General features: G+C 39.1%; 1 protein-coding gene across 2 annotated transcripts in view; it reads right to left on the bottom strand.

Annotated features, from left to right (window-relative positions):
- The window catches only part of LOC126183376 (uncharacterized), a 303763-nt gene that overhangs the window by 79252 nt on the left and 203544 nt on the right, over positions 1 to 20967 (bottom strand). For both annotated transcript variants that reach the window (XM_049925308.1, XM_049925309.1), the window contains 3 exons: positions 12881 to 13045; positions 10564 to 10704; positions 9067 to 9144 (listed from right to left, as the gene is read on the bottom strand). In XM_049925308.1, coding sequence (XP_049781265.1) covers positions 9067 to 9144; positions 10564 to 10704; positions 12881 to 13045 — 384 coding nt within the window. The remainder of the gene's footprint in view (positions 1 to 9066; positions 9145 to 10563; positions 10705 to 12880; positions 13046 to 20967) is intronic.

Below are 20967 nucleotides of genomic sequence, written 5' to 3'. Positions count from 1 at the left end.
GATGCGGGACGGTGTCAAATACCTTACTGAAATCGAGGAACACAGCATCAGCCTGAGTGCCATTATCGACTGTGCTGTGGATCTCATGGAGGAACAGAGCGAGCTGAGTTTTGCAGGATCTCTGTTTGCGGAATCCATGTTGACTTTTATAGACGAGCTGTTCATTTTCCAAGAATGTCATAATTCCTGAGCATAAAACGTGTACCATAATTCTACAGCAGATTGACGTCAACGATATAGGTCTATAATTGTGTGGTTCTGTCTTATGGCCTTTCTTAAAAACAGGAATGACTTGTACTTTTTTCCAGTCATTAGGTACCTTTCGTTGCTCAAGCGATCTACAATGAATTACTGCTAGAAGGGGAGTGAGTTCTTTTGCATAATCTTTATGGAATCTTATATTATAGGTATCTCATCTGGTCCTGAAGCCTTTCCACTAAGTGATTGCAGCTGCTTTTCAATTCTGCGATCGGTTATCTCAATATCTGCCATTTCAACATTCGCCCGACGACTGAAAGGAGGGACAGTGTTACGATCTTCCGCTGTGAAACAACTTGTACTCAAAGTGAAATACAGAGCAGTCTAGTGCTCTATCACATTAACAGTATTGACTCAGCACATGTTGCGAAATATATTCAGGATGGATACATCCAAAGCTTCTCATTATCTATGTGTGAAGGAATAAATATGATTCCAGAAACTATTTTGCACTACAAACTGAACACACTATGTCAGCAGTCCTCCGAGCTGTTTGTGCTAGAAACAGGTCACACCCCATCTACATGGTGCACATAATAAAAACACCTGAGGTATGCCCAAGTTTTGCAGGCACTTAAATATCCTATTCATGTTAAAGGATGCAGCTAATGCAAAACTAGCAGACTTCTCAGAAGCAACTAGTCATTTGACAAAACAATTCTAATCATTTAGTCCCTTAGAAGATTGTAATTAAGAAACCAAATGGAACCTAATTCATTTGTGGAGATTCAAAAGCTCATTAAACTCATGATCACAGAGTAGCACTATCTACACTATGGTATGAAGATTTATTGTCAAGACTGTCCACAGGAAAAATTTTCAAAAATAGAATGTCTACAACAGATTACACAACAAACACAAGGGTATGTGAACTACGTCGACACACATTAACAACTATCATTGGATGAGGAGTTACAGCAGTATGTGGTTGTTATACATCATGTTAGTTATGTTAGTAACTCCACCTCTCATTCAGGGTAGCAAGTGCCCTTGACAACATTCCAGCAATATCTACAACAGATTACAGGACAAATATTAGGGTATGTGAACTATGTAGACAATATAATCATTACAAGATGGTCAAATGAACATCTTGTGGAATACCTCACTTTATTATTCCCTGTTTTATGGAAAAATGGACCATATTTTGTGAAGAAATGATACACAAACCTGGGATACTTGTCTTCAAATGATAGAAAACCTGCAAATTCCTTGATAGACCCAATTTCAATACACAGAGAAGGAGTTCTATTTATATGGCCTCAGGTATGTGCTGGAGTACACAGACATTGAAGTAATAATTGCTTCAAGCGCGCTGCCTTGCCATTTTGCAGCAGGGAAGCCATTAGTAGATGCTATGGACATGTTACCGTGTGGTACAGGGATGCTACTATCCCTCTAGAAATCAGACACTTCACAGAATCCAATCACATTCACATCAGAGACACTGAAATAAAACCACCTCACACTGATCGCAGATAGTACAGAAGGCATTGAATATTATAAGTGGAATTAAGAAATTTCACCATTATCTGTACAGCATGAAATACCAGCAGATTACAAGCGACAAACTCTTCTTAGAGTAAATGCCTTTCTGTGCTAAAATGACTAACGAACATCACAGCAGCTTCAGATATGGTCATTGCTACTTCACAACTATCACAACCATCTCCATTATTGACAGACACTGTGACAAGTGAATGCTTACACACTGTCGGAATTGTTAACGAGTTTTCAAAACCTCCTTAGCTAAGTTATTTCAAGTAGATACAATTAGCAAGATGATATTCCAAGGGTTCCCAGTGGATACATTTAGAATTTCTTGGGAAATGGATTGGGACCCATCCATGAAGTAGGTCTGTAAGTAAATTCACAGAGGTTGGTAGAACAAAAATAGGGATAGCCTCACTAGTTCCCACACTTTTTAACATGACTCTCCAATTAATTACAAAAAGAGGCATAATTCCTTAGTGGTCTGAGACTTAACTCAGGTGGTCATCGCTACAGCAAGGACAGATACTCTAATAGCATTATCATGAGTATTGGGGCATTGCCCAAAAAAAATTATCTGGACTGTCACTATTGTTATGGACCACGAATAGACACGTCATCAGAACAAAAAATTTACCAGTGTAAAAAGTGTTGAGCACGTGCCCGTGCATATATTCCAATGATGATAGCACCAGCCATATCCACATGCCAGAAAGAAGTAGCTATTCTTACCCTTGCACCTTCCAGCTGGTCTATTGACTATACTGCAAAGGAATTCAATGTTTCTACATATATGGTAAAGCAATCTAGGAAAATAAAAGCAACCCAAGGACTGCTTCCACAACTTCAGCAGGCTCAGGGTAAGCAATTGAGTTCAGAAATAAAGGTGCTAGTGTCGGAGTTTATGAAAATAATGACTACAGCCGAATAACGCCTGGAAAAAAAGACTATGTAATGGTGCAAATGGGAAATGTACGTGTACAGATGCAACATATCAGAACTGTGTGTAGAATTCAAGGAAAAGTATCCCCATTCCAAAGTAGGGTTATCATCTTTTTTCAATCTTCGGCCAAAATGGGTTGTTCCTGTAAGTGCAAGAGGCACACACAATGTTTGTGTATGTGAGAGCCATCAAAATGCTAAGCTGATGTTTGCTGCTATAAAGCATTCTGGTCTGGATTACAAAGGTGCAATGAGGCTGCTAGTGTGTGACATCAGTTCCTACCAGTGCACGATACACAGGTGTGAAGAGTGTCCTGGTAAGGCAAATCTTGCAGAACACATGAATAACAAACTGTACGAAATGGTGAACTCCTTATGGATGACAAACTTGTTTCTTATAAACAATGACACACATGGATCACACAAGTCTTGAAACAAAGCAAAGTACAGTGGAAGATTTTGTTGAAATGTGTTGTCAAGAAACGGACAACTGACCCCACACAGCTTCACAGCAACAGCACAATCGGCTTATCTCCAGTTTTGTAAGGATAATTTGAAACAAGATGAAACTACAGTAATACTAGACTTTTCTGAAAATTATGCATTTATAGTTCAAGATGCCATCCAAGGATATCATTGGGACAACAATCAAGCAACTATCCAGCCATTTGTGATTTACTATCGAGGTGAATCAGATGATGTGTGTGTGTGTGTCATGAACCTGTGCATTTTTAGTGACTGTTTAATTCATGATGCCATTGCAGTTCATGCCCACATTCGCACTGCCATGGCATATGTGAAAACCAAGCTGCCTCACATACATTTTGCGAAATACTTCAGTGATGGGGCAGCTAGTCAGTACGAAAACTGTAAAAATCTCAAAAATTTATGCATGCATTACCATGATTTTCGGATTCACGCAGAATGGAATTTTTTCGCACCAAGTCATGGTAAAAATGTATGCGATGGTATTGGTGCTACCATTAAGCGCATGGCATCAGGAGCTAGTCTGCAGCACCCTACAGAAGGTCACATTCTAACACCTCTTCAATTATTTACCTGGGTACAGAAAAATATCTCTGGCATACAATCATTCTATGTTTCGAAAGATGAGATGAAATCAGTCGAAGAGTTGCTAAAAAGCAGACTAGAACACGTTAAAACTGTTGCAGGCACAAGGAGCCATCATCACTTCTCTCCAGCGGACTCTGACAATGTGCAGATGAGCAGACTGTCTGGTTATAACTATAGGTTCATGCACAACATGTGTCTTCACAGTGTGTCTGACTCAGGATTCAGAAGCAAAAGCAGCAACATACAACCAGGTTGCTATGTCATTGCTGTTTATGATGACTAATGGTACTTAGGATGTGTTGCAGAGTGCTGTGAAGCAGAAGGTGATGTATTTGAGAACTTCATGGCACCATCAGGACCAGCAAGATCATTTCATTGGCCACGTTTGGCAGACAGGTGTTGGATTACTTTTGAACATATTCTTATGACAGTTCCAGATCCTACCACAGTGTCAGGAAGACAGTACATTTTGCCACTCAATGTACAGAGTACAGTAGTTAAAGTGTGGGAGAACTTCTGTTCGAAGCACAATCGGCTGGTTTTTAGCAGTTAAGGTGCAGTAAACATTAATGATAGGTTGTGTTAATCTGTCTATATGTTGTTGCTTAGTGATTAAACAGTTGTGGGGGAGGATAAGAAGAGGCAGAACAGTTTACGATATGTTGGTTGGTTGGTTTTTGGGGAAGGAGACCAGACAGCGAGGTCATCGGTCTCATCGGATTAGGAAGGACGGGGAAGGAAGTCGGCCGTGCCCTTTGAAAGGAACCATCCCGGCATTTGCCTGGAGCGATTTAGGGAAATCACGGAAAACCTAAATCAGGATGGCTGGACGCGGGACTGAACCGTCGTCCTCCCGAATGCGAGTCCAGTGTCTAACCATTGCGCCACCTCGCTCTACGATATGTTTTCACAAAGTTGTGTTGTGGAACAATGGCCACATCACCAAATACATCTGTCAACTTCCATTGTACACAAATGTCTTGCAATAACAAGCTGAAACTTTGACATATACATCATTATGGTCTACTTATGCAGTGCGTGAAATTTGGCTTGGATACCACTTGTCCTTTTTGTGCTACCACACTTCGAAAATCAATGTTTTTCAGGTAATTTTTCAAATTTCTGTATTTTCGTGGGCATGTAACTCAGTTTTTGTGACTGATATGGGCATGATGAGTTCTGTGTGTGTTTAGGCCACATTAAGCTTACAAAAAAAAAAAAAAAAAAAAAAAAAGAACCCTTTTTGAGTGAATTATATTTGGCATAGAAAGCACCTACAATATGTACCTTTTAACGTATTACAATTTTTTAATCATATCTTGGAATTTTTTATTTTCCCTCAGAAATATGTTGTTGGTGTTTTGATTCATGGAGTGTGTTCTCTAAATGGATGTTACTGGGTTGTAAAAATTTCACTGGACTGTGTGGAATAGCTCCAAAGACCTGAAGTTGGGTCTGAAGATAGATTGCCTGATGCGGGGTTGCAATTTCCGGGTCACGCCACCTTCTATCACAAGTCATAATTCTGGAACTAATTGTCAGGGGAAACTAATACTTTGTACATGAGTGTTCCACACATGGTTGAATTAGTGTACTGAATTTCAGTCAAATCTGAAACTATGAGCTGGAGCCCCTGGTTGAACTGACATGGAATGACCCCACAGGGTTCTGCTCAGGATCCATGGCTTTTCTTCATCTATATAAATAATCTGCCACTACACATAACAGATCATCCACAAATTTTTCTTTTTTCAGATGACAAGTGTTAATGTGAAAGATGTAGAGAGTAACGTAAATCATAAAGGTAATAAAGTAATCACTAACATTTATTCAGGCAGATGTGCGGCCTCATTTCACGAACTTCATGTTGACCATTGTTCAGGTGCCTCAGTATTCTACCTCTGCTACCATTGCATATATATTCCAATCGGGGAATTTGTTGTGAACAATACTGATTCATTAAAAAAAACTGCAACAGCCATTCAAGATAGAAAAACAATACACACTTCTTTAACACTTCCTTAAGCACCGTACAGAAAGATCTGTGCTATTTAGTATCTCTCATTTTTCAATAGGCTTTCAGCAGAACTAAGGCAAAGAAAATGAGAAACCCCAAGAATTCAAACCCAAGTTGTGTTTCTTTACTTCAGACCATTAAGGGAACACAAAGAATCAGACTTCCTGGCAGGTTAAAACTGTGTGCCGGACCGAGACTCGAACCCGGGACCTTTGCCTTTCATATGCCTTTTAATCTGCCAGGAAGTACCATAAGTTCCATATCAGTTCACACTCTGTTGCAGAGTGAAAATCTCAATCTGGAAACATTCCCCAGGCTGTGGCTAAGTGATGTCTCTGCAATATCTTTTCTTCCAGAAGTGCTAGTCTTGCAAGGTTCACAGCAGAGATTCTGAGAAGTTAGGAAGGTAGGAGATGAGGTACTTGTGGAAATGAAACCGTGAGAACAGGTCGTGTCGTGCTTGGATAGCTCAGACAGTATAGCACTTGCTTGAAAAAGGCAAATGTCCTGAGTTCGAGTCTTGGTCTGGCACACAGTTTTAATCTGCCAGGAAGATTCATATCAGCGCACACTCTGCTGCAGAGTGAAAATCTCATTCTAGAAACAATCAGGTACTTCTATAGGCAGTGTCTACTGCCTTGAACTGTTGTATGTTGAATAAAATATCAATGTCCATTTGTAAACCCTCTGAGTAAATTTTGTGACATTACAACATGAAAAAAAATGTAGTAACAGGTAATTTTTACAAACATCTATCAAGCCCAAGATGTAATTAGTTATGCGCAAAAATGAGCAAACAATAACATCAGAACTTGGAATCTTAATGAGTTCAGCATGACAACACAAAAGGGCAAAGATTTGAATGTTTTAATGTGTCACCTAAGTTCTAGATTCTGGTAACTGCAAATGTATTACTATTGCTTTACCTCCCCCCTCCCACCCCCCCCCCCCCCACTTTCTCACATTCTGAAAATTATGAAACAGGATTAATCATTCTTGTCTATCATTCAGAGCTTAATTACTGGTTTCTTTCAGTATAATATTCTTAAATCTCAACTTCCACATTACAGTTTTATGCCACATCCCCACTATTTCCCAGCCCCCTTCATCCACCACCACCACCACCACCGAGCCGTGTCTAAACTGTATTGTTCCCTCTCCTCACCCAGATTTATTTCAGACTGCTATCCCTAGTCTCTTTTACGCTATTCGGCCTGTGAGCATCAGTACATTGTGTATCACGTCCTTCATATACATGATCCAGTCACATTAATCTGACCACGTGCCAAAAGCCTAAATAACCACCTTTTGCAGCATGGACAACAGCAAGATGTGCAGGAAAAATGCCACAGAGGTTCTAGAAGGTACCGACAGAGATGTGGAGCCATGCCAACTCCAGTGCTGTGGCAAGCTGCATTAGCAACAGCCCAATTGAGGTAGTCCCACAGATTCTTGATTGGGTGCAAATCCAGGGAGTTTGGTGCCCAGTAGAGTACAGTGAACTTAGCCTTGTGCTCTTCAAACCACACCCATCCACTGCAAGCTGTGTGACATGTTATATTGTCCAACCAGCAGATGTCACTGCGCTGAGAAAAAACGAACTGTATGTTGTGGTGGGCAAGGTCCCCCAGGATAGATGCGTACTGATAGATATGTACTAGTGTTGATCCATTGTGCCTCCCAGAATGACAAGGGAAAGCAACAGAAACATTCCCCAGACCATAACATTTCCTGCTCTGACATGGACCCTTTGCTTTCAGGCACTTCACACACCAACAGTCGTCTGTCAGATGGAGCACAAAATTTGATTCCTCTGAAAAGGACACCTGTCACTTCTCAGAGGATACCCAGTTGTAGTTTTGGCATGCAAATTCCAGTCGTCGCTGCCAATGATCGGCAGTTAGCGTGGGTGCATGAACCAGGCATTTGCTGCAGAGGCCCATCTGCAGCAACATTTGCTGAATGATTGTTGAGGAGACACACTTGGTAGACCCTCTTGCAAATCAACTCCCCTCATACACAACTACACAGCCATCATTCACCCCTGTCATCTATGGCCTGTGGTGCACCACAGTTACCGCGGCATCAATTTTGGATAGCACCATTTAGCCATGCACAGTATAGTTTAACCATGGTGGCCTACAAACAGTTTACAAAATCAGTAGTTTCGGAAATGCTTCCATCCTTGGCCCAAAAGCCAATGATCACGGTCTTTTGGACATCAGATGAATCACTCCATCTCTGCAATACGACAACGACTGCACTGTTTTCCACATCCCCCCGGCACACTTTATATAACCTTCACTGCTAGTGCTGCCACCTACTGTATATAAGTGGTTATTGCACATTGACAATGAACATACTCTTAGATAGTGGTCACATTAATGCAACTGGACCGTGTATATACCTTACCTTATTTACCCAGAATTTTCCTTCACACACGAAGCAAAAAGTGACTAGTGGAAATGTTCATTTTTGTGAAAAATAGCTGTGTGATATCTTATTCCACATAATAATTTCATAATTTATATGACACTTTGTTACAGTGAGCTGTCCAGTGCTTAAAGTTCTTTTTTTTTTTTTCTTTTTAACAGGACAACACAGTTTATGTCAGAAGGTCCATTTTAGGTTCACAGTACATTTCTGTTCTATTTGAATTAATTATGAGTGTAAGAATAAGGAAACAGATAATATACATATACACTAACATCAATCATCATCTTAACAACTGGAACTGTCCTCTGAATTTGATTGAAAATTTAAAAAGCTCACAATTTAGCATAATGACTTATGAATAACCATACTGGCCGATCCACTGAATAATTATATCATATCACAAGCCCAATCACATTATATTTCTGTTAATAAATACAACTAGACAAGTTCTTTGCACATTCACACCATCTTACTGTAGACTATATTGAAACAGCTTTTATATTACTATGGGGAACCTAATGGATATGTGACAGATAAAGATCCACTAAACTGGAAAAACATCTAGGAATATACCAGTATTACATAAAGCTATATCACATTTCTTCAGCCAACAACCTGAGTCAGATGAGGTGCTTCACTACTTACGTTGACCTTTATCTGTTATATATGTGGATTAGGTTCCTTGTATTGACATAAAATCTGTTTCACTATATGTTACAAGAAGATGGCACAAATGTGCAAAAACCAGTTTAGGCATGTGTGTTAATGGAAATGTGGTGGGTCTGAAACTGTGACATGATAATTATTCACTATAAATATTAGTGTAATACATGTAATGTAGCACATACCTGACTACACGTAGGTGTTTGAGAAATAAATTGACTAGATAGATCCCTACGTGGACCAGAGTGTATTTTTGCCAGCTCCTGAAATAAATGCAGGTTTGTTTCAGAAATTTTGGACAATAGTCACTGATGTCTATAAGCAAATGAATTTTTCCTTTACTTTCAGAACTGTAACAAAATTTGTGTCTAAGTAATCTTCAAACTGTGACAAATACTTATTCAGGAATGAAATGTATAAAGAAACAGAGAATTCTTTTTAAATACTTTAAAAAACAAATTTGGTACAATAAAAACAATGGTAGGAGTAAAGGTAACAATTCGCCAAATAGAGCTTTTGGACACGTGCACAATGAGTACCATGTCATAATACCACTGACTGGTGAGTGTACAGTGTCCAAAGATTTGGATGTCAGTATTTTCATGCAACATCATGCCTTCTCATACTGTAACACCAAGACCACCAAAACAATCATGTTCGACAATGCTGGATGTACCCTCATATGGCGAGAGGTAGGAACATGTAATACACAATAACATTGTCGAACATTATCATTTTGGTGGTCCAAATGTTGCAGTGGGGGGAGGCCTAATAAGCATCTTTGAATACGTTTTTGTGTGCGTCTTCTCATACGTGCATTTGGTCCCAACTTCATTTTTATGGATGACAATGCGCAACTGCATCAAACTGCACAGATCGAGCATCTCTTGGAACTAAAGGATATTTGGTGAATGGACTGATCTGCTCATTGCAACCCAATTTAAATCCCACCGAGCACATGTAGGATGCACTGAGGAGATGTACTGCAGCATGTCCACAAGTACCAACAGCCATACAGCAGCAGCAGCAGCAGCTGGTGGAGGAATGAAATGTGCTACCACAAGAACTTCTCACCACGCTTCTAGTCAGCATGGGAGCACACTGCAGAGCATACACTGCCATCCATGGTGACCACACACCCTATTAAGAAACATATAATGTTGTCTATAATGCCAAGGAGACCATAATGAATTGTGGTGACTTCAGTTTAACTATTGTCTTTGAATAAAAGCATCTTTTCTGTTCATGTCATTGAATATTTCTTTCTGTTACCTTCTGTACAATACTGTTAGAAGTTCTGTGTATTTATGGCTCAGTTTCATTGAGTAGTGTTACTTGGCAGTGACATGTCAGGTGAAAGTTATTTTCATTATCAAGTTTTGCACCTTAGTGTACTTCGACTCAATTTAAATTACAAAATTATTCACATTCCAAGGGTCAGAATTTTGCATGACTATATCTAAAGGAAATCTTTCTAAAATGTAGTTATGAGAACTTGTAAGAAACAAAGCTAGCATTGTCAGTTTCAGCAATCTGATCACTTACAGTCAACTAACAGCTAATTTTAGAGAATATGGCTATTTCAAAACTTTGTCTAATGATTTATTAATCAATTACCTGCATGATCCTTCTAATAATTTTACTTTGTGAACAATAACCTATTTTTATATATTTTAATGTACCTGTTGTAAATCATGGAGGTCAATTGCTGCAGGTCGCGGACGATGATGTCGTATGAGTTCTTCACGAGTAACAGTCTGGCTAGGTGACATTACTCCACTACTGTTTGTGCCACTACTGTCTACATGTACTGCTGTAGGTACCTAAATATTAAAGTTTAATTCAGTAGCTGTAAGTGTATAAGGTTACATAGATAATGAGGATTACAGCAAGTATATTATGCAGGGAAGAAAAAGTTCTAAAACATGCAATGTGATGTTTTCCACCTTGTGTTTTCTGAACAAACGATCCAAACAAAAAAACATGGTAACATCAAGCACAAACATAAAAGGCATACGGAATTTGGAGGAGAAAGGTGGTGGCAGCATGAGAGGGTAAGATGAGAATGGGGGGGGGCTAAGATTTAAGAAGTGAGGAAATGGCAGAGGGAGAGAGTGAAGGAAGAGGATTTCCATAATGCACGGTAAGAGCTAGTGTAGAGGATCAACAGAAGAGGTCTGAGTGATTGTGTTAAGAAGGGGGTCCCACGAGAGCGGTTGGGGGTTAAACGAATAGGGGCTTAAGGGATAAGACAGTTAAAGGAGTCAGGAGGGGGGAAGATATACCGTATTTACTCGAATCTACGCCACACTTTTTTTCCAGTTTTTGTAATCCAAAAAACCGCCTGCGGCTTAGAATCGAGTGCAAAGTAAGCGGAAGTTCTGAAAAATGTTGGTAGGTGCCGCCACAACTAACTTCTGCCATCGAATATATGTAGCGCTACAACAGGCATGTTTTGCAGGCACAAAAGATAAATTGGTGCCAAAACCTATCCAACTAAGTAAATACAAATTTCGTATTGTTCATCTTCTAGCAGCATTTCAATGTACTACGAAAATCCAACTGGCAAGACTGTTTGGGATGTTTGTCAATATGGGAAACTCTACGTCCGGAATTTTTTCCTACTTGTGAGAAGAGATGGTTGCTACTAGGAACTTTTATGAATTGTGGAATCACATGCAGTATTCTCTTCACCATAAGAATAATATGAATAAAAATATTTTGCCATGTATTCTTTCGTGTTTGCTGCTGTCTCATTTAAATCCTGTCTGCCTAATAAACTACGAAACTCGAGCGAGACAACAGCAAACGCGGAAGAGTACGCATATCATGTCATCTTTATATTCGTATTATTCTTATGCCTAATAGTGATACAGTCAGAAATGAAGCACGGCAATTGACTAGATTTTTAAATCTAAGATGACTCTAATTTCTGTGCAGAATATAATGTACTAAAGAGGCGTCTGCAAAGATTTTCAAACGGAGAAAAATGTTCGCTAAACTCTCGTTCAGAACATCTTCCATCATATGCAGTCTATTATTTGGTTCTTGTTGATCATTATCAAAGAAAGCAGCAGTGTAAGTAACAACAAATAGCAGTCTCTTGCCAATGTTTCGCTAATGAGACGATTCCTCTCTCTCTCTCTCTCTCTCTCTCTCTCTCTCTCTCTCTCCCTCTCCCTCTCCCCCCCCCCTTTTTTTTTTTTTGCGGCAGTAGTGCGCACAAGAGCAAGCCATGCCGCGAGCGGCGACAGGCCGTAAACACTCATTATCAGAATGTGACAAACAATGCATGACAGAGTACAGTAATGCATTTTCAGCTTAGAGTGACGTAAACACCCATAACAAAGAGAACGGCACTTATCAGATCAAAGAAAAATAAGCAATCGATTCAAACCACACGAAGCACGTGAAAAAGGAAGGGTACCCGTATAAATACAGACGGAGTGCCTGATGCATAGCAATGGCTACCTGGTAAAGCTTAACTGCTAAGCTTACAACTTGAACCAAACTACTGTAGCTGTATCGTCATTCATTCGACCTAAATTGTGTCTCGTATTATAATGGACCAACTTTGTTTCGATTTGGAGGTGCGGCCTAAAACTTTTATCTCCCCTTGAATTTCGAGTCTCAAATTTCAGGTGTGGCTTAGATACGGGAAAATTTTTTTTCCTTGATTTCGAGTCTCATTTTTCAGGTGCGGCTTAGATTCGAGTAAATACGGTAAGAGGGGAATCTGAGATGAGAGGGGGGAGGGGGGGGGGAGGTCACAGGGGTTAATGGGGTGGTGGTGAGGGAAGGGGGAGGAAAAGGTAGTTGGAAGGGTGGGCAGTGAACTGACATAAATTGAGGATGGGGGAGAGGAGGGAGGGCGCAGGATGGAGAATAAATGTTAGTAGTTTCCCTTAAGAAAGATATGAAAAAGGGCATAAGCACTCTGGATATAACAATAATCATTGTTATATGAGGAAAAATATGACTTTTGAACTATATCCTTACATGTGCCCCATATGAAGTTGTCGCTTCAGTGTGCAACACTGACAATGGATGTAATACAGCTGGTTGTTCTTGTTCACTTGCAGGAAGACTAACATCACTTGAGGCGACGCCTCGTGCTTGAGAAGCTGCTCCAGTAGTGAATCCAATTTGAGGAGAAAGTGGACCCTGTGCAGAAATGTGAGCTATGTACAAAAATTCTATTCTTTCACTAAACATGCATGCAAGCGCGCGCGCGCGCACACACACACACACACACACACACACACACACACACACACACACACACACACACACACACACACCCCATGCTCATTATGCACTGCTATTTCAGTATTTTCTATAGCTAGTAGCAGAAATCGAGACGCACAGGGCCTGAAAATGCTACGTAATATAAGAGAAAACGACATAAATAATAATTAACCATACATGAAATTAGGTATGTGTAGAAACAACACATTATACTTCCACAACCATGCCAACCTCCTGCAGGGTGCCAGAGCAAACTAACAGATAAGCAAGGTCACAACATAAGAAAAGAACATTCTATGTTAGTACATTCACAGGAAAATTAGATGATAAAAGGTGGAAGGAAACATACAATTACAACCCCCCTAAAAGACCACACTCAAGCACACAAAACAACAGCACATAGCTCTATAGTAATTCAAGATTGATTACAAAATATGTGCTGCATTTGGAAGTATTCTGACAGACTACATTCTGACACGAAAAATATTATTTCCTGAAAATCATGAACTTTGGAAGCAATGTTTTTACATATTACCTTCATGCAAAACTGTAGTGTGTGCATCTGATCACATGATAATACTGAATCAGAGCTAATATATTCCTAGTGACTAAACATTGTTGGATGGAGACACTCCAGTTGCACAATGCCGTCATCAGAAATAGTACCGATTTATGATAAATATGGCAAGCTGTAACACTAATAACTAACTATGCAGGCTGTTGCAAACTATTACAGGCTATTTATCGCTGTTGAAACCAGTATCCTGTGAAGCCTCCAAGAGGTACAAGAAGATTGCCCCCAGGAACATGATATAACAATCTGAATTTTACATAATTATTTGGAAATGCATTTGAGAGGTTGCAAGGAAACAGAATCCAAATTTGGTAAGAGAAACAATCATGAAGAATAAAGTATGACAAAAACAAAACAACAACACACTGTGTGGAGACAATATTTCATAGTCCTACGGCAGATGTCACCGTTGCTACCCCAACAGAGAGAAAATAGAACAGGCATTCCAAAATGTCTTTAAATGTCCATACAGTTCAAGAGAAGAAGTAAAAAAGTAATTAATAATAAAAATAATGACATTCTAGAAGTAATGTCACATATGTGTGTTATACTGTTCAATTTAATGAAGAAAGGGAAGTAGCCACAATATGCTGTTTTAATATATATTTTTAAAGCCAAAGGGAAAATTATATAAAAGAAACTTGCAGAATTGTTGACAGTTTTTTTTTTTTTTTTTGCAAAAAGTCAATTCAAGAAATATTACAGACTAATTGGCCCTTCTAGCTGTAACATACAAGATTTTTAAAGTATCACTAACTGCAATATATTTTAATAAGGAGAAGGAATAAGATAGCTTTAAAGATCAATGGTTTTCAAATCCTTAACAAAATTATAGACCTGATCTACGGAACAGACCAATGAGTAGGACTTACCACTTTTTGTCTAGGATTCCTATTTCTGAGAAAGCTCTTGATTCATTTTCAATACAATATGTACACACAGCCTTTGAGGGACAAGGTGTCAATTCTTCATACAGCTGTATACTGAAGAATATATACACACATCAATGCTGCTTCATTGGGATAGGGAGAAATGCAGAGTCAGGCAAGGAAATTTCTTATCGCTAAAACTATTATCAGCAATGTTATAGGATACATGGCCTCAAACTGGGGAGAAGAGCAAGAAAGAATATTTCTTGTGGAACATATCTGAACCACCTCCATTTTGCTGATGACACTGTATTGTTTATCTCCAGTGCAGATAAACTTCAACTATGAATGGAACAAATTAATAGAGCAAGTTTGACATTAGAACTGAAAATGAATTATCCTGAGACTAGAATACTTTATAATCAATGTACTGGAAAGAAAACAGTAAAAATCAACAATGAAGTCATAAAACAAGTTGCTGGGTTCTTGTATTGGAGGCAATCATGTGATCAACTAAGTGAGATTTTCCAAACTATGCTCTCTATATGACTTATAAGGAAAGCTTATAAATCCATGTGTGTTATTGGATTTGACTTGTGAGAGTGAGGCAGCCTTTAAACGCAAAAACCATTCAAAGCCTGAGGACTGTTCAGTAAGCAATGTAGATGCACACTGGGAATTACCAGGGACAAAAAAGAGAAACCACTATTTTGTGGTAAAATAACTCCTTTTTTGTTTACTGAAAAATTAAAAGTGTTACTGTCCTACTAACAAAGCAACGAACAGCTGGAAGATGCTAAACTTGTCCAATTACTATTCTGGAAAATCAGACTAGTGTTTACGAAGCTTATACCCCTTTTTTTATATATATCTCTCTAACAAGTACCTATCTTCTTGCCTTCAGTCATACGCTCTGAGTAGCCTGGAATGTACTACTTCTTTCTACGGAGTGTAAGTATTGATTAATACCACATTCACACAAACCAACAATAAAAGGAACTGTGATGTGAGAGACTAACTCAGAATATTTTCTTACTATATATCTTTACAGTGCTGACATCTTCACCATGGCATGAATGCCAAGACACAACACACTGATGCTAGCAGTTACAGGATAGGAGAAGTTCTAGTGCAAATCTAGAAAGTCACTCAAAGAGTGATTGCCTATATATCCAGGGAGTTAAAACAAATCCAAGAAGAATTACTGTATGATAAAGGAAATGTGTCTTGCTGGGCAGTCAGTACGTTTCTAGCCTATTTATATGGTAGAACATCTCTGTTGTGATTGACAATCATTTTTTAGCCTGTCTGAGAAGCTTGAAAGATCCATCAGGATGATTGGCAACATGGACACTGAAGCTTCAGAACCACACTGTCACTGAAGTATACGAAAATTGGCACAAATGTGAATGTTGATTGTCTTTTATGGAACAAATTGGAAGAGCATCATGGTGGTGACAATATATCACTCATCTCTGCACTAATAGAAATTTTAGCTGAAAAAAGACAACATCCAACATTAATGGAGATCATAGAGGCCTCAGAGAAGGAAGAAGGTTTAAAGGGAGAGAAAAAAAAAAGTCCAACCAACAACTCCAGCTTATTTATAGCCAACCATACTGATTTACATTAGTTCTTGATGATGACCTAAGTATCAGATTCCAGATTGTGTGTGACAAAATGAACATTGGGATCAGAAATAAAAGGATCCTGCAGATTAGCAGGGGTGTTTCTCAACCTGATAAAATGTACATTTTATAAAACAGCAGAATGTCATGTTGGTCACAAATCTTAAAGAACAAAATCAATATACAAGCAATAAATTAAACTGCATGAATAAAGTTAGTAGAAGAATGTAACACACACACCAGATGGCTAAATATCACGTTCTATGTCACTGACCTGTCGAGAAGCAATTTTGGACATGGTGCACATTTCTATTGTATACTGACACCTAGCGCAATATGTTGATCCTGCACCACTGTTATATAGGGGTAACCTGTCATAATATCATGGGTAGATTTAATAAATGTGCACATTAAGGAAATATGGTGGCACATAAAATGCTTCACTAAAAATGTATAATCAGATAAATTAATTCTATGTATTATTAATAACACAAACAAATTATTAAATTCACAAACCAAACTTCCCACATGAACAAAATCAGTTTTTTGTGCAATTAGAAGCATGCTGAAATTAAAATGTCTATATATTTAATAAAATACCATACTGGAATACCAGCTGAGTAACAGTGTTGTCTTGAAGTAATGTTATGCCAAGTTTCTTACTTCTTACATTCCAGGAAATTCTGAAGATGAGCTCATTTGAAGATTCCAAGTAGAAAACAAGTGAAACAGTTCCATAATTACACCATTACTTAGCTTATAAACCTGAGAATACAAAAGTGAAATTCACTGAGAAATACTGCATTCAGATATGCTAATATACTTGTTATCAAACCAAAGAGGCACTGCATTTATCCTAGAACACTATATAACCGATCATATATAGTTCATGGGCGCTGCCACTTCGAGGACACTGAATACTCAATTGCCATGTCAGCACGTATGGGCCATGTTCTGATGAATGTATATTTTATCATTTGTGACAAAACACTGAATATGCATTTTACGAGTTCTATTCTATTCTTAATATTCTACAAAGCCTTAACTATCAACAATGGGATTTTAAGGAACCGTTTGGCACGCCATTAGTTGTCATCATACTTCCCTCCCATTTTGAGGTACTGTACATTGTTTATACTGGTACTAGAAATACTGGATTTTCACAAACATACAGGTAAACCAGACATACTGAATGCAAATTCAAATTCCAATTTTTATTGCTTCAAAACACCTTTTGCAGAGTTAAAAATCAAGAGGGGATGCAAACCAATGATAATAATTGTGGGATTCTCCTGACCTCACCTGCTTCTCACATGTGAGTAGCCTTTTGAACATACCTCAAAGACCATCCCCTTCTTTTGGAGGCTACTTTGGTAAAGATACCATCAAATTCTATCCTGTAAAGCAATGAAAGGGGTTTGTCTCCTTCATAGTTCAGTACACAATAATGACGCGTTGGAATTTTGTGCATTTAGTCCAGTCAATACAGGAAAATTAGGGGAAAAAATTATACAACCACAAATTTTTGTACAGCAGTACGGGAGGTGTAATAACTGACATAGTAAAAACCCTTACCAGTGGAGTGCTGGTGCAGGGGTGAAGGGGCATTTAAAGGTCACTTTTTTATGGTTTTCTTGAATATCTTTACTACACTTCCAACAGACATAGGGAAGAAATTCCAATGTGCCCTCCCTGCAGCAGTCCCCATGTTGCTAACTGGCAAGACTGCCCAGTTTTCTCAAGCTGTAGCCTGGCCAACGGCAGGATGGTGGCCCCTGCAGCAAAGACGCAACAGTGAACAAGGCGACGCTGACTGGCAGATCTGAAGCCAGGGTAGCAGAATGAGGAAATGATAGCAGCCCCACAGCATGCAAATGGATGGAATGTCCCACCAATTGTGGCGCTGACCGGCTGCAGGCGAGAAATGCTGGCTAAACCTAAGACGACCGAGGACTTGCACACCACATTGCAACAAGTATTTGAAGAGACAAATGCCGCCTTCAAAGCCGTTGTAGTGGCAGAAAGGGCTGTCCTCAAGGATGCCATAGCTGCAGAGATGGAGAAGACATGTTGCCAGGTGCAGAAACTGCTTGTGGCACTTGCGCGTGACCTCCATGCTGCAACAGAAGATCAGCCTGCCCTCACCACTGCCCCACCCTCAGAGTGGAAGGTGGGAAGAGGTCCCACTGAGTGGCCGACCGCAGCACTGGGAACCCCAGAGATGTGAGAATCCACTGGGATGGTCACAGAGAAGAAGATACCTATTACTTCTGCTACTCCAACAGAGAAGACAGTAACACTGCCGACCATAAACACTGACACATGCGTGGGCAGTGGCCTGCACCAGACCCCTACCCTGCAATTAACGGTGCATGGCACTGTTATATCTATTTGGACTGACCTCTTTACAACAAACAGATGGCTATGACACTGATATCGAACTTGCACGCTCTGTCGCAGACAGCAGGCAAGACTGCTACTGCCCTTACTTCCTGATGAGACTTTTGTGGAGACTTTTTTTTCCCATGGCACTTACAATGGCAATTTTTTCCCTCTTCCCTTAACTCACTAGTTCTTCATGTAATTCTGTCCACCACTAACTCCCGAAGGGCCATATTAGTGGTTAATCAACCCAGACATACAAACATCATCACTGTCCTACATACTACGATCTCCTCAATTTGGATAACTAACCCTTGGAGAGTTGACAGAAGAACTTTTTGTGATGATTACCATGCTAGTGTGGGCACAGTAGGGTTCCACTCTTTAAAAGAGTGAGCAGGTTATTTCCCATTCTCTCTACTCCACTACATCGCAAAAAGCAACTAAATGGTATTCGACAAAGTTATACCAACTCTTACGCAGCTTGCTTACGAATCATTGGCAATGCAATATACAGACATGGCAAGGTGGCTTATTTTCCACAATATCTGCTGACACTATATACAATTCACACACGCATTAATAATTATACTACACAAGAAACACATATGGACAGATTCTATGTAAATCTCTTCGGACTTTTCTACACTGCTGGAGAGGAAATTGTTCTTTAGTTATCCTGAAACACAGTTGTAGCGTTCTTCTGGTAAAGCCAACTTCTCACATCATGAGGCCTGCTCACTTTTCAGTTTACATACAGACTGTATCTGCCCATCATTTCCTGCCCATTTTTCTTACATGAGTAGGAAAAATAACTTCACTAACCTTGTGGTTATATAGTGGATTTATTTTCAGTTTTTTGAGTGAGTATTTATCTTCAGTCATTAAGTGCGCTATTATGTAAAAATAGCTTCACAGGTGGAGCTGCCAACTGTCTTCCACAGTGAAGAACCTGTTCCAAGTGTAGCATGCTGGTAAAATGTATTCGAATTTGGTGATTTAATTGACTCCGCTATCAATAGTTCGAATAATTTTCGGAGCACGAGCAATATGCTGTCAACAACAGATGGGAGCAAGAGGCCACATTTCCCACCCCAATCCCTTTCCCTCCAATGCTACATACATCACTTATAACAACATGCTTACAAATAAAGCACTCATCAGCCTCAGTTTATAAGAATATATTTTACATAAAAGTGCACTTAACCACTGGAAGTAAGTACTCGTTTCATACACTGCAAATAACTTCACTATATGAACATGAGCTCAGCAAAGTTATTTTGTCTGCTCAAATAAAAGGCTGGACAGAAAATGCTGGGGAGGTATAGCTTGTCTGTAAACTGAAAAGTGAAGAGTTCTCATGGTGGGGAAGTTGTCTTTCCTGGAAGAACACCACAGCCACTGTACGGGATGACTAAGAATCAATTTCCCATCTAACAATGTAGAATAGTGTGCACAAATTTGCACACAATCTGTCCATATCCTTTTCTTGCATTAGTATAACAACTCCATTTAGCAACTTGTATCTATACTCAATGCAGTGTTAATGCAGTTTGTGAAAAATGACAAACTCAAAAAGTTTTGTTGAATCAAATTAAACTTAGATCAAAGAGTAGAAGATCTGGTATTCCCTGAATAAATCCTGAAAATCACTTTTCAAACCAGATGACTACGTTCAAGCTAAGGGCAGGTTATAAGTGTACATAACAGATATGTCGATAAACTAGCATAACGTCAACAGGGAATGATTTCAATGAATATTAATATTCCAAATAAAATGATGTTTGATGCTGTTGATGACTGTGCGAACAAGATTCTTAAGAGCCAAACGCCATACATCTACAGTGCTTGTAAGAACATGAGCAACCCAATTATAGTTTTATTTACTGACAGTGGTTGTAAAACTAACACTTTCATTTCAATTATAAGTTTAGGCTGTTTATAGCAACTTCATTATATTCCAAAATAGCAAATCAGAAGCTCACTGACTAGCCACTGCATGAAATGTGGAAGTTTTAATCATTGACTCCAAATAAAATTTTAATTATATGAATATCATTCTACTAGCAATGCTGCTTTTAACTAGACGTGTATTTGGAGGAGGAAGAGTAATGTGAGCAGCAACATGCCTACAGAGGGCATTCCAAAGATGATACGTAGGATTTAAGTGAGCACCCACAAATTACTTCTTGCAATATATATCTGCAACTACATCTCTACTCCACAAATCACCTTAAGGTGTGTGGCAGAGGGTACTTTGTGTACCACTGTCACTTCCCCATTTCCTGTGCAAATCATGGATGGTCCACACACAGGATGATTGTTGGTATGGTTGAATATCTCTAATTTTATTTACATGATCTCTTTATGAGATCTACTGGAGTT

This window comes from Schistocerca cancellata, chromosome 4 (assembly GCF_023864275.1).
Source record: "Schistocerca cancellata isolate TAMUIC-IGC-003103 chromosome 4, iqSchCanc2.1, whole genome shotgun sequence".
In the NCBI taxonomy this organism is placed as follows: domain Eukaryota; kingdom Metazoa; phylum Arthropoda; class Insecta; order Orthoptera; family Acrididae; genus Schistocerca; species Schistocerca cancellata.
This window is presented reverse-complemented; position numbering and strand designations above follow the sequence as displayed.